This window comes from Pleurodeles waltl, chromosome 10, assembly GCF_031143425.1.
Source record: "Pleurodeles waltl isolate 20211129_DDA chromosome 10, aPleWal1.hap1.20221129, whole genome shotgun sequence".
In the NCBI taxonomy this organism is placed as follows: domain Eukaryota; kingdom Metazoa; phylum Chordata; class Amphibia; order Caudata; family Salamandridae; genus Pleurodeles; species Pleurodeles waltl.
The window spans coordinates 66,540,606-66,554,981 of NC_090449.1; the positions used below are offsets into that span (position 1 = coordinate 66,540,606).

General features: G+C 43.4%; 1 protein-coding gene across 1 annotated transcript in view; it reads right to left on the reverse strand.

Moving 5' to 3' along the window:
* Window positions 1-14,376, reverse strand: part of DCTN5 (dynactin subunit 5) — a 42,356-nt gene that overhangs the window by 12,163 nt on the left and 15,817 nt on the right. Inside the window, exon 4 of the mRNA XM_069209684.1 lies at window positions 5,654-5,765. Within this exon, the coding sequence (XP_069065785.1) occupies window positions 5,654-5,765 (112 nt within the window). The remainder of the gene's footprint in view (window positions 1-5,653; window positions 5,766-14,376) is intronic.

The following is a 14,376-nucleotide window of genomic DNA, read 5'->3' on the forward strand; positions in this document are numbered from 1 at the left end:
TACTAGGAAGAGGTGAGATCTGGCGAGGGACACATCTAAGCTAAATTGTGAATGCACTCATAGGGGTCTGTCAGGATGGTAGGTAGGTAGGTAGGTAGGATAGGTATTTCTAATGGACTGAAGTCGGTGGTGAGTGAGCGGAGCTCTCCAGAGATGCATTGCTTATGTGGCACGTATTTCTTCGTACCAGATTTGGGGATTTTTTAATCCAAAACAGACCAATCTGTAAATGCTTCTCGGAGAATGGAGCAATATGATCAGTTCATGCAGCAGCAATAATCAGTCTAGCAGCAGTGTTGAATGCTGCTTTCTATGGAGCCAGATGTATTTTTGAAACACCCAACACCTTCAATAGCATTTGCATTTCTCCATCTAATAACACTCACAGCTGTTGTCACTAATGGACTTTGAGATCCTTATGGACTGCCCTCTTCCTTTACTGAGTCTTTCCTGAACTTTGCTTCTTCCACTACTCTTACCTGCAATACATTTACCATACAAGGGGATTTCGTCTACATACCGACCACTCAGCATCAATCAGGCCCACTGTTCTCAGGGGATCACGTCAACTGTTTTGAACTTTATTACTGGGTCAATGGATTCTCACATCAGTAGGCCATACTAATGGTCTGAGATGCCCTGCTTCTGACACGATCTTCTATGATGTGACCACTTCAGCATCACAGGTCAGATTCCCTCTTTTAATCCACCTGCAGCAGAGACCCCCAGCTGTCCGGTGCCTCAGCTCGAGTGCACCGATTCGCTGTCCCGACATCTCCAATTCACAGGTGCCTGCAGTGACTCAACACTCCCCACCCACCAGTACCGAAAAAGGCAAGAAGCGGGTGAATACATTATGAACAATGTGATGCCCGATTTGCTACATGTTTTACTGGACAGGCTGCTACAAAACCAACAAGCCCAATCTATCCTGGCCACCTGACAGACCCATCAGGAGGCTGGGGCCCTTGGGGGAGCTGTTTGTTTAGCAAGGGCCTTGGAGCTCATCTGGCGCAGCACAGAGGTCCATTTACAGACGAGAGAAGACAAGGTCACGGAGGCCGTACTCTCCCTACCCCATCATCCCCTGCAATCTTCCACTTTTCACAGAGCTTCTCAGGCAGGGTCCCCGTGCTCTCCCTGCGTTTCCAAAACTTTATAGGCGGTCCCAAAACTTTATAGGCGCTATACACATGAAAGCACGTGGTACACGGCCTTGCAGGAGACGCATCATTTACACCAACGGAACCCAAAGTATCTTCTCTTACAATAAGCTCTGTGCATCGAACGTTCCATGTTTTAAATGGAATTTCACATTGCCAATATCTGAGCAATAACTGTATTGAATATAAAGTGGTGCTTTGGACATAATATAATGGAAGCTTGCAGCAAACGTCCAAGGTCAGCAGAGCTTCATAGTCTTGGCGTCAGCTCAGTGGTCGGTAGACTGTACTTCAACAGCGCCACCTAGCGGCTTTCATTGGAAATGATGAGTGCTATTAACGAAAAGCCCATAGAGCGGCATGGATCATACATCACGGTAAAGACATTTCAGTGTGTATAAATCACCACAATTTGTCTTCGGGGCATTGGATCTACATATCTAGCATCATGAAAACAAAACAGCTCAGTGGGGAGGAAAGTGGAGTGTCAGGGACGGTATTCAAGGTGCATGCCCGAGTAGACGTAACACAACCAACGTTAACCAGTTTTGTTGAAGCGAATCTTTAAGTCGGAACTGGTCACAAGTAACAATTGTATGCTGCAGAAATGGCTGCCACTCTAGGCTCAGGGCTCCATGAAGAATGAATCACATCTTCATGGTTAACACTTGATTCGCCCGTACTCTTTTCAGAGCAATTAGCTGGTATGGAAAGTTTTTGTTCCTTATAGGAATAGGTTTCTAAAGATACATAGGACTGTAACTATAGTCATTGAATGTGGTTTGATTTCACCTGCACAACTTATATGAAAAGTGGATGTCTACGACGCATTTGGCATGGCTGAAGTTTAACCATTTTTGATTGACTGGACAGTTTAGATTTCCAACTAAAACAAATAACATTTTGTTTAGATCCATTTTCAAAGGAAACAGCGATTCTTCCATGTTTCAGGTGTGTGCTCTGCTGGGATAAATCGCCCAGATTTATTAATCGGTCTTCATTAGTTCCAGGACAGACTGGAAAAGGATATTACAGGGCAGCACTCTGATAGTATATACGAACCATTCATAGCTTAGAGAGTGGGCAACAGACTGAAATAACTTTGTGTTGTAACTGTAACAAGTGCTGAAATCTGTCTCTGAATACAAGTCTCCTAGTAGGACTAACCCCAGAAGATCTCAAACACCAAGAGTTGTGGTAGGAAATCACAAGGTGGCGAAGGGGCTGCAGATCCAATCAGCATGAGCTTCATCTTCATCCCATTTAGTGCTAGACTACATTTTTTCACGGAGGTGCAAATACAAGTGTGAAAAATATAAGTCTGATTGGAAGAATGCTTCAATCGATCTCATCTGCTGACATTCACATGGGCCACATTGCAGTCCATCTTGTAATGCTGACTGTGCCACTTCAGTCAGTAACCACCCTTATGCAAACATCCTTGGTTCTGCACCAATACAAAACAGCACAGCATACTTGCAGGCAGCATCCTCTAAAAAGGAACAGAAACATCCGCAGCCTGGTGTCAGCCTCATTGGACGTCATCAGGGAGGTACAGCTTGGGTCCAACAGCACAGGGTAATTAACATCAGATTTTTGTTTTTCTCAGTGAGACGCACTGTGATGGGTAAACCCAGACTTGGGCCCCTTGCTCACGGAGTCATAAGACTCTACTGCATCTCACTGATGGGAAAGAAGAAAGTAAAAACTGCTTGAATGGACTCAGCAAGATGTTGTTGAGGCACAGTTTTGGTCAACCTGAAAGGAATGGGTGTAACCTTGAATTTCAGGAGAAAAATATCACCACTCATCGATAAATGCCACTGAAAAGTCCATGTCTGTGGCTAGCACAAGGAATAAGAAAGGGTAAAGAAGACCATCAGGCAGCCCGAACACTTTGAAACATAAATAAAACAACCAGGAAAATTCCCCATAGCACCCCAAAAACTATTAGCCTTCTCTCCGAAAAAATAAAATTATGGTTTCAAACATCTATAACCATTTCCACTCTATACGGTGAATGTCACACACATCTGAAAAGCAGCGGGAAAACCCGAAGCTCTCAACGCAGCCTTGTGCCAGGGAACAACACAATGGTGCCTTTCACCACTTTCCGATGGAAGACATGAGATCAGACTTGGCACACTCCTTGAGTGGCAAAATACAACACTGGCAGCATTCCCCAAGGGTCGGAATAACACTGTTGAGTTCCAATATCTGAGACTTCATTTGCATGGGTAATTTATCAATGCACATGGATGACATCCATCTGAGCAACAAGGCCTCTGACAGTGCACATATCACCAAATGACTAAGACATATGATGCTGTATGAAAGAGGGCAACCTGTACCACAAGGGCACAAAAAACATAAAAATCACAATGAACGGTCTCACATATTTCACTTTGCCTTGTCCTAGGAACAGGAGCTCTCATTCACCCATTCACTCATCAGATCCAAGCACACACTGAGGATAGCAATGTAAAACTTGTAATGCGCAGAAGGGTACATCCACTCCACTCCTCCAGATGAAACACAGCATTGAGTAGATACTGACTGGGTTCATTCTCAGCTGGATTACTGCTAAATAAAATGTTCCTGGACTGCAAAAAAGGAAATTAAACAATATAACCAGGCACACAACAAAGCAGCGAAACACTGCTTCAATGTGAAAAGATATGACTGCATCTCCATGGCTATGAAATAACTCAACTGGGTCTAAGAAGCGCGCAGCATCAGAATGAACATTCTGCACAACTGCAAAGCCTTTGTGGGGAAAGTATTTGCACATCCAGCCACAGTTTCAGAGAAGAGTATGCAAACTTTGTCCTCCAAACCGGATTCCATGAACAAAACAGCCACCAAGATTCTTGGCCAGGAAACCAATCTATGGAAACCTGTGGAAAGCCTGGAGCCCAAACTGAAGATACCTAAACAGACAACTGGCCTTGAGCCGAGTCTTGAAAACCCACCTCATGGACGAAAATGTCAACTAACATGAAAAGAAAAGGTCAACTAACATGAAAATACATCCGCCCAAAGAAGCTAAAGGGCATACTAAACATTCATCCAAGGAGCTCAGCTTTACTTACAGAAGGACTGACAAATGACATTCAGTTCGACAACAAGAACACCACACTGAAGATCCCACAGTGTGAGCCGTATAGCTACATTCTTCAAGCACTGTAAGATAGCCAACAAGCACCCTTCAAAACAATTAAATACACCAATGCCTGGCCTACTTGAGGGTTAAAGCATGAATGTTAAAATTCAGTCAAAACCTCTCCAAGGTGCTGTGACCTAATGTATCCAACTCACATTACTGGCATCCTTTTGGCAGCTAAGCCACAAAGCTTTAGAGATGTGTCCTCAAGTCCACAGCGGATACTGACATTTGAGAAAGTAGCATGAAATGGCAGGCATTAAACATGTTATACTGCTTAAACTTATAGTGTGTTTCTTTTGGGATGGCTCCTTAACACAGCAGCCAGTAAAAGTAAAATTCAGGTACCGAGGGATCCTTATAAACAACCTGATGATTATGATACTGTGAATGGAGCACCCAACAGATATGACCCCCAACTAATTGCTTAGCCTGTTGAATGCTGCATCTGTTTGGTTAAGTGCGCATGCCAAATCAGTTGCAAGGACATACAATCGCTTACTAAACCACTATATTCATTGTACCCAATCGCAGTCCACTCCCATTACAAATGTTTTTCCTGAACATTTTGCCTGAAGGGCTATTTTTTGTTTGAAATTATTAACTTTCGTAGGTATTAGCAGATTGGCCATGGAGAAAACGTTTCTAGTCTTTAAACCAACATTTAATGAATGCTCCAAAATCCTAAAGTAAAATGGCCATGTAGGAATTGCATGCTAAAGAGGACAAGGACAGCCTGGATGAGTCCTGGCAGAATCCTTCATCCACAAAAATGCACCCACTCAGGTTCTGAACTGAATGTGAGCTCCAAAGCATTAGATGAAGGCCACGGGAAGCCTAGTGATCGCTGGAAGCGTGATAGAGATGAGTTACTCCAAAAATATAGGACTTATTTTATGACGAGAACCTGAGGGCATAGCAGTCCTTTACAGAGGAGCCTCCTTGAAGCAAGCACAAAAAGGCACCTATCTGAGTGAGGGAGCTGATTAACGAATGATGGTTGCTACGGATCCTCATTTCAGAATTATCTCATTTATACATTTTAAAATAATTTTCTAACAATGTATGTAAAACTGCTTCTATGCTACTTGATACTATATCTTAGCAGTACGTAAACTTTGTAGCGCTTATAAACTATTACCTTTCCTACCAAGTCCCAGTGTTCCAGCTAGGGCTTGGGCTCTAGGGGGCCTAAAATGGCCGACAGATTCAAATGCACCATGTGCACCAGCATGGCTTACGAAAATAATGGTTTAAGTGAAGCACCCCTGGAGAAATAGCCTTGTGGTATCCCAACCCCTACCATGAGACAAAAAACGTTACTTACAATGACGCAGTTCTTTCCAATGTGGACGTAGGAACCAATTTGTGCAGCATTCACAACACAGTCTTCTTCGATAAAAACATGGTCGCCAATGTGCAGCGGGAAGAATGCCACCCTAAAGCAAGACAAATCAAATGATGAGACTATGGCAGTAGCAAACAACAAAGTGGTAGGACGAATACTTGAATTAACCCCAGAATTTAATACATGCAGACTGTCAGGTCCACGGCGCTTTGCAGGATGGAGTGTGTGACAAGGTAATGTTAAGTCTGTGTTTAAATTCAGATTTTCTTACGTGAGGGGTCTACATCAGTCAAGATATCAACCTAGAAATTCAAAGGGAGAGGCCAATAAAGAACAGTTTTTTTCTCTCCATTGCTATTGTGACATGTAGCTTATAGAGTTATAACAGTCAGGGTTGCTGATGGTCATCACAATGTGCAGTGCAAATGTGTGTTAGCTAAATTCCTAAATAAGTGTTTCACCAACACATTTTAAGCGACAACCAGGCAGGGACATGAAACAAGCTTATTTCCTCGAGAAACAAAGCAAAGTACACCACTGTGTTCTTGATCAGACATGGTAAGGGTTCTAACCATATTACGATCGATGGACTTCATTTCTTAGGATCATTACAGACGAATGTCAAGACCATTCAATCAGAGCTTCTCGATTAGGTATCACCCTTGTACTGATCGGAGGCTCATGCTTTACACACGTCTCTGGCCTAAGTGTAGAAGGTGGGCAGAACAGTATCATTTGCAGTCACATTTTGCAGCCTCCATTAAGGTATACTCTCTGGGCGACAGAGGAACTGGTTCAAAAATTCTATTGAATCATGCGCCTCTATCAGTAGCAGACCTGGTAAACTAAGAACATTTCCCACTGGGCGAGTGTACAGGGAGCAGATTGTGTAGTCCTAACTTCATGGGGGGGGGGGGGGGGGGGAGTGTGGGGGGCGATTTGGGTGGGAGTGGGGTCATGACAAGTAGGGAGTTCGAATCCCTACTCTGCCCTAACAGCCACTGCTCGTCTCCCCCACAGTGTAAGGAACTCACCCAGCGCCAGTCCCCATGTCCAGGGGGAGTTTTAAGTGGGGCCCTGTAGTACAGAGTATTTCCCCCTGACCTGCAAACCCTTTCTGGGGAAGAGTTTCCAGCTCACCGTGTGGCTGCGCCTTTTTACTGTGTGGTCGTGTGAGGAGGCGTGAAGCTGGCAGAGCACGAAGCCGTGTGGCACAGGGTGGCACCGTGCGAACTGGCAGACGTGTGGGAGGATTACATATGATGGAGGTGGGAGAGGAGTCTCCTGCTCTTTTCTATCTTGCTGAGGCAGTTCAATAGTGGAGGTTACATCCACACACGATGCAGAGCCTTGGCAGAAAGGAAGGCGGGAAGAGAGGTAGTCATTAGCAATCAAGTGAATTCTACACCCCTGGGTAAACGTTTGCATTGGTCAAATATGTGCCCAGGTGCTACTATCACCAAAGACTGTTCGCTGTTCAAGCGACACCCATCTGAAGAGGCCCATTAGGGCCAAAACTGGTCCCGAATTGCTTGTGTTCCATTTGAGGGAGGCCCCAGCCTGGCGGTTCGGTCTGGACTGGTTTTAACTGAGCAGGGTCAGCACCGTTGTGCACACGGCTGGGTCCACACTGATAGCACGGTGGGCAAAGGAACGATGGTGGAAATGCTACCCCGAGCGGCTGCCAATGGTCAGGCTTATTGCAAGCATCCTTCCACTACCCTCTGGGTCTCGCACTTCGGCTGTAATATACATAACTAAGGTTACATAGCACGCAGATATTAGTGTCAGAGAACTGCACCGAGCAATGTCCTGCAGCACTGTAGATAAACACATCACTAGAGACCAGAGAGTATTATTACACCGCTGATGTCATGAGGTTACCAAAATCTGTTTATGAAAACAACCGTCTTTGATCACCTACGACAGAAGTATTGTTTCTCACGCATTTTCCTCGCAAACTATTCCTCATAATTTGACCTCATAGTTTTGAGTTACATAAACTTCATATGCTCTGCAGCTTAAGTAAGTTACCCTAGACTCTCCATTAGAACGCAGCTGTCTTTTCAAGAAGTGCCAAAAAACACTAGAGGTCAGGTGTGTAGCGCCTGCATGGTGTAGTGCTATTTGCATCACCGTAAATAAAGATACTTGTCTCATTGGAAGTTAGTGTGCAAAGAGTTGCTGATATTGTGTCATCCTTAATTACTGAGGAGCAGCTGCATACAACAGTAACTGAAATTTGGTAATGAGAAGACACCACCATTTTGATAAGAGACAGCTGCAGGTAAGGGATGTATCTACCCTTAGTGAGACAGAGCCACTGCCAGGGGGCTCTAATATACCCCAATTATATCTGTCTACCTGTTAGTAGCCAACTTAAAAGATGACCAATTTTCTTGACTGCCTTATGCTCATCTGATCCTTGCAGTGGGTACTGCTGGGATAGAACTGACCAGGAATGATAGAAAATTATTTCACTTCCAACACTTTACATCGGATCACTAATGCTGTACTCCATCTCAGGAGCAGCCATCTGATTTTTTAAATCTCTTGTCGAAAAGAAAATATGTCAAGAAAATATATTTTGCCAAAGATGGCAATCTTACTCTTAAATGAGTTTATCAGGCCCTACAACTAGTTTGTGTGGGTTCCTTCCTTCCTTCTCTAACCATCTCTCACCTGCTCCATTTCCAGCCCACTTCCCTTACTTTCATATTTCATGATTACCCTTAAAAACCATATGACACCATTTGATATAATTCAAGTTTTGTAGCCTCTTACTCGTAGTAAGCTGAGCCCTTTGTTGCTGAAGTTGTTCTTAAGTAAAGTGTGTGTACGTACGTCCAAGGTTGTAAAGTAGCAAAATAAAAAAAATAAAACCTCCTATGGACCTAGAAGAACCTACAAAGGCTGATCACACATCTGGAACACAAGCAGTGTGTCTTAGTTTTAAATCCTCATATTCTCTAAATAGTGCTAGCAAATCAGGAGGAGTTTTGCTGCTGCTGCATCACCAAGAATCAGTCGGTCATGCAATACAAAATCATTCTAGGAAACAACATTTTTTCATTTCAAAAGGACCTCTGTTCTCTGAGCCATTATGGGTCAGCAGTGCTTTGGTTGCAAGGTGGAAACGCAGATTAAGTTACTTTTCTAAGCAGTGGAAAAACGCCTCCTCATTACTTAAACAACCCCCCTTTGAATTAGCTGAATTTGTGCACAATAGGGAAATCTAGGTTGCAGCCCTGGTACCTCTTCAGTCCTCAGGCTCCCTGCATCTAAGGGGCAGGAAACCTACATTTAGAAATTAGATAAATAAAGGTTACCTAAAATGCCTTTGGAATTGAAGCAACATGCCTTGTCCATAAAAAGAAAGTGTGTCACATCAACAATCACCACACTAACCGGAAACATCTAGTTATGTGTCTCCAGGCAAGTGGTGGGTGCCTGGCACAGCCCAGAATACACGTGTGACAGTTACACGTGGCTGTGGGTCCAAGAGACAAGCCAAATAGTTAGCAGCAGACAGTGTGCCTTGCCAGTCACAAGGCAATAGGTCCAAATTCGACTTACACTGCAGAAGATCTGAACGCTGTACCACTTAAATAGCAACGGGTGTTTGTGCTGAGTCAAATATACATCATTGGTCCATGTGCTGTGCCTCTCTGAGGGCACTTGGTACATCTGATGAACCAAGTACAGAGCAGTGGGTCTGTGTGCTGTGCCACTCACAGAACATCAGACCTAATGCTATGACACTCACAGAGCACAGAGTCAGCAGGACTTAATAGATGTAGAATGTCACCCACAAAACACAAGGTCCTAGTACTATGCCACTCATTTAACATTCAACCCTTGTATGAGTTTGGAGATTTTCATGGTGCAGGACTTTCAGACTGACTGGACACGGCTCACATACGCAAAACGTATAATCTACAAAAATGGCCTGGGGAAAAGAAAACACAATTGGACTAATAGTGTATTGTGAAGTAGTGTTCTTTAAAGAGGTTTTCTTCAGCTGTTTCCTTAATTGGAGCAGGGTTGGGGCACATCTGATGGATATGATGGTTATTCCAGATCCTGTGTATAGAGAAGGAGAAGGCCTCTTACTTGGCTCTTCTTTTTTGCACTTCTTGTCCAGTCTGATTGTGTCCTGGCTGTGTGTGTTTGAGAACCACAAAGATAGTGATATGTCAGTTAGATAGGCAGGGTTGCTAGTCCTGACTGCTTTGTAGATGATGCATCTGGTTTTGAAGATGGTGCAGCCTAGAAAGGAAAACCAGCTGAGTTACATTCAGGTGGAAGTGATTATCTTAAGGACACAGATGCAGTGTGTGTGTGTGAGATGCCCCTAATGCTGGCCAATGTAGAGCTTTGAAGGTCCTGGAGCAGGGTATTGTCACCATTCAGATACAAGAGTATGAGAGCTCAAATGGTAGTTCGGAAGTGTTTTTTTCTGGAAATACAGGTTTCACTTTCTTTAACAGAGAGCTAGGTCCATCTTAGTTTTCCGGGGGATATATTCCATAAGGCTTGATCAATTTCCAAGGTGAGTCAGAGTGACAATGGGCACTAGGGAAAGTTGGGTTCAAATCCATCTGGATTGTCCTCGAGACATGATGCTGCTTGTTGTTCTTGAAGAACAGCATAAATTCTCTGTTGGTGGGACTAAGCTTCACCTGGACATCCAGGCATGCGTAAGTTGAGAAGCACTGTATGACAAAAATGACTAAAAACTACCATCATTATGCAGGGCACCCTTTTGTCACAGATGCCTATAATTTGTCAATATCAGCAACATACTGCTAGGATTTTCATCATGACACTGGTGAGCAGTATGTGCCATGGGTACTCAGAATTTGCCAGGAATTACTACCACTCTCCAGAAGCTAAGATGAGCACCATCTTACCATGGGTTTCCATACTAAGCAAGGAATCACCAGCTTTATGTCAAGGTCAGTATTTCCTCAAGGCTGATCCTAATTTCCGCAAGGCTGACATGATCCTAACTTGATGCCCAAAGTATTCCAAGAATTACCACCAGTATCACTATGACTGTCCATAAGTCAAGAAATACTGCCATTATGGTAGGGACATTTGATCAGGGTCATGACATGATGTCATTGATGTCTACGAGTTGTCAAAAATTGCCCACACTACACCTGGGGGCCCTACCTCTCTCCATTCCAACTGCTGCTCTGGCCTACCACACTTTCTTGGACTTCCCAGAGATGGTTGGATGTGTAAAGCTAAGAAACTGCTGCATGTTGGATCCAAGGTGGATCCTTTTTGGGGGCTAACGATGTGGCAGACACACCAGTGATCTTGGAGCATGGATGGAATGGATGGGTTTACTGAGAAATTTGCCGCACAAAGGGGGCATTTAGGGATTGGATGGGTTGGAGTACAATCTCATGATGTGGGAGGGAGAGAAGTAGGGGGTGGCAACTTGGTGAGGTATTGGGCACTTTCTGGGAGAAAGAGGCAGACAGGCTGTGGCAGTGCTTTCTAGTTGCAGGAGGAGGGAGGGCCTGAGGGTTATTCCTGCAGGGTGGCTCACTGGGATTAAATTCCTTTTCCTTTTGTCTGGCATAGATGTTCAACAGTGTACGGGGATTGTGTTTTCTGGAGCAAACAATCAGGCCTCGAAAAATCAAATAGAATGTTAACAGGCCTGTAGTCTAACAACCTGAATAATCTACTCGACCTAACTGAAATGTACTTGACCTATAAACTGGTCTCAAAATGTGTGATCCACGGCAAATATTTTATTTCTCCTTATGCATCCTTTTGCTTCATTATCTCATGAGAATACCTTCAAATATGTAAGTTCAGCATGTCGGCTGTACATAAACCTTTGTTTGATTTAGATACTAAACTTTACTCCATGTATACTAAGTACATCTAGGGTACACATGGCCCCAGACTTGACTCTTATTTCACTAACTGCATTATCATCAGTACAGGGACAGAAATGTTTCTCAGTTAATGTTTAAAATCTCCCACTATTAATAAGAACTTTACTAAAGCAAGCTGTAATAGTGCACTGTCTGTAAATTACTATTGTAACAATCACAAATTTTCCAATTGACATGCAGTTTTATTGATAAAACTACATAGCGCTCAAACAATAATGTGTGAAAATGGGGTTTCAGATTTCTTTTTAATCATTTGCACTCCATCAAGGAAGTGGTGTTTTAGCTTATTTTGATCCTAACAAAATCTTTGTTTCCATCACATGTCAGAATTACACAAAAGTGCTTTCCTAACTACTGAAATATATTTTACAGAGTTTGAACAGTTCATTTACAAGCCGTTTAAATGTGGGTTAGAAAAAAAAGTAACATCCTACAACCCTCCATTTCACACTGCCTGTACCCCAACACGATTGTCAGACAGTTAGCTTTACTTTTCTTACACTGACTACAAGGTTAAAGGATTTTGTAGACTCCAATCTCCAGGATAAAATAAGGAGCAACTTGTAAGTAGACATAAACTAACATTTGATCCCGGTCTTTGAGCGCAAGGCAAATGTGACAAGAAAACAAGATTTAAAGGTATCTTTATTGCTCATTCACTTGCTGAATGAGCAGAACACCTGTGCTTTGTCAGTTCAAGATCTCTATTGAGACCAGGGGCCAGATGTACGAAGCTTTGTGCATGGCACAAACAGCTAAATTCGCTATTTGCGCCAGGCAAAATGCACATCGTGATGCTCATTCCCATTTTGCGAGTCGGTAATCTGGTTACTGACTCGCAAAATGGGAATGCGAGTCGCAAATAGGAAGGGGTGTTTCCCTTCCTATTTGCGATTCACATCGCAATGCAGAATTGCTTTGTGACTGCGAACGCGGTCGCAAAGCAATTTGCAGTTACCACCAGTGCACCACTGGTGGTAACCCATCCGCAAAAGGGAAGGGGTCTCCATGGGACCCCTTCCCCTTTGTGAATGGCCCTGAAAAAATTAAACAAAAATGTTTCATTTTATTGTTTGTATTGCAACTCGTAAAGGAAAACGGCTGCAATACAAAAAAACATAAACTGCTTTATTTAAAAGCAGTCACAGACATGGTGGTCTGCTGTCTCCAGCAGGCCACCATCCCTGTGAGTGCTGCGAATCACAAAGGGGTAGCAAATTGCAACCCAACTCATTAATATTAATGAGGTGGGTCTTTGCGACCCCCTTTAGATTCGCAGATGGTGTCAGGGACACCATGCAGCATCCGGATTTGCGACTCTCAAATTGCAAGTCGCTCAGACTCGCAATTTGAGAGTCGCAAATTCTGATTTTGCTACATCTGGCCACAGGCCACTAGGCCCTAAAATAACCTCACCCTGAAAAAAATCTGACTCGCCAAAACAAGGGGGCAAGTAGATTTCTTGAGGCCTGCTAATAATGATATAGAGAACCTCAAATCACCTCGCATGATTGTTGGGCTCACATAAGAAATGGTACAGGATTGCCTAGAACATTTTACAGTGGAAAGGTTGCAGAGCTTCCCAAAGACATGCCAAGAAGACAAGAAGACTGCCATTCCAAAAAGAACAGTCAGTATACAATGGGATACAGATAAGTGGTACAATACCTGCAGATTTCAATTCCTGTGGTTTCTTATTTTGGATATCTGTACAAGGTGCGTCTCCTCACAGAATTATGTGGGTCTTTCATTTAAAAAGTGAGATGTGGGGCTATTTTTTATTTAAATAAAAAAATCCCCATTCTCCAACTGCAGAAAGAGTCCTCATCTACTGCATCTAATATTGAATTTTTCCATCATGAATTTCAAACCCTGATCACATATTCCCAAGGATATATGTCAGAAGAGGGGAACAAATACAAGTTTCAATAGAAAACACTGGGAAATTGCAAATGTATGAACCAACACCTTGGTAGATCAGTACAGCTTCACTGAGGTGGCTGTAGATGTCTGTGATCGTCATGCGACCAAAGTGAGGGCTTTAAATAGGCTAAGAAAATAATTGTGAATAATGAACCAGGCAAATATCGCTCATTTGAATTATGTTAAGTATCTATGGTGGGAGCACAAAGAGCCACACTGGCTTGCAGCTGGTCCTGGTTGATGACACTAAAGCAGAAGGAAGAGCTTAACATCCAAGGCTACAAGGATGTGACTTTCGACCTAACCTTCGCCCTGTAATAAAACTCTGGTGCCAAAGGGATGGAATAAAAGCAGCCACCCTGTCAGATTAAAAGCAGCATCCCAAAATAGTAGAGCCCAACCCTGTCTTTGCTCACCCCCAAAAACCAGAATCCTACCCTAAAATCTTAGGTTCAACTGGTGGGTGATGTCATAGCCACCTTGTAACTGGCTAAGAAAACAACATCTTGTCTCAGCACCCACTCGTAAACATAAGTGCTCGTTTCACCACTCAGTCATTACAAATGGCTCTGGTTAGTTCACTTATTGCAAGATATCCCACGTTACCTGGGCCCCAGGAAGACTCTTAGGCTATTCAGTTTTCATCTCTTGGTTCACCAGGGCCAGAAAGGATTCTGGCTATCAAGAAGACAGGTTCCAGATCTTGCTGCGGCTTTCAATCAGACCATAATTAATCATTTATGAATATTCTTAATTCGGATGCTTGAAAAAGATTGTCACTTAAGAGTCAGCTCTCCGAACAAAGAACTCCAGTTAAATGAGACTGTGCAATATTTAAGATCTACTGCACAAAGACAG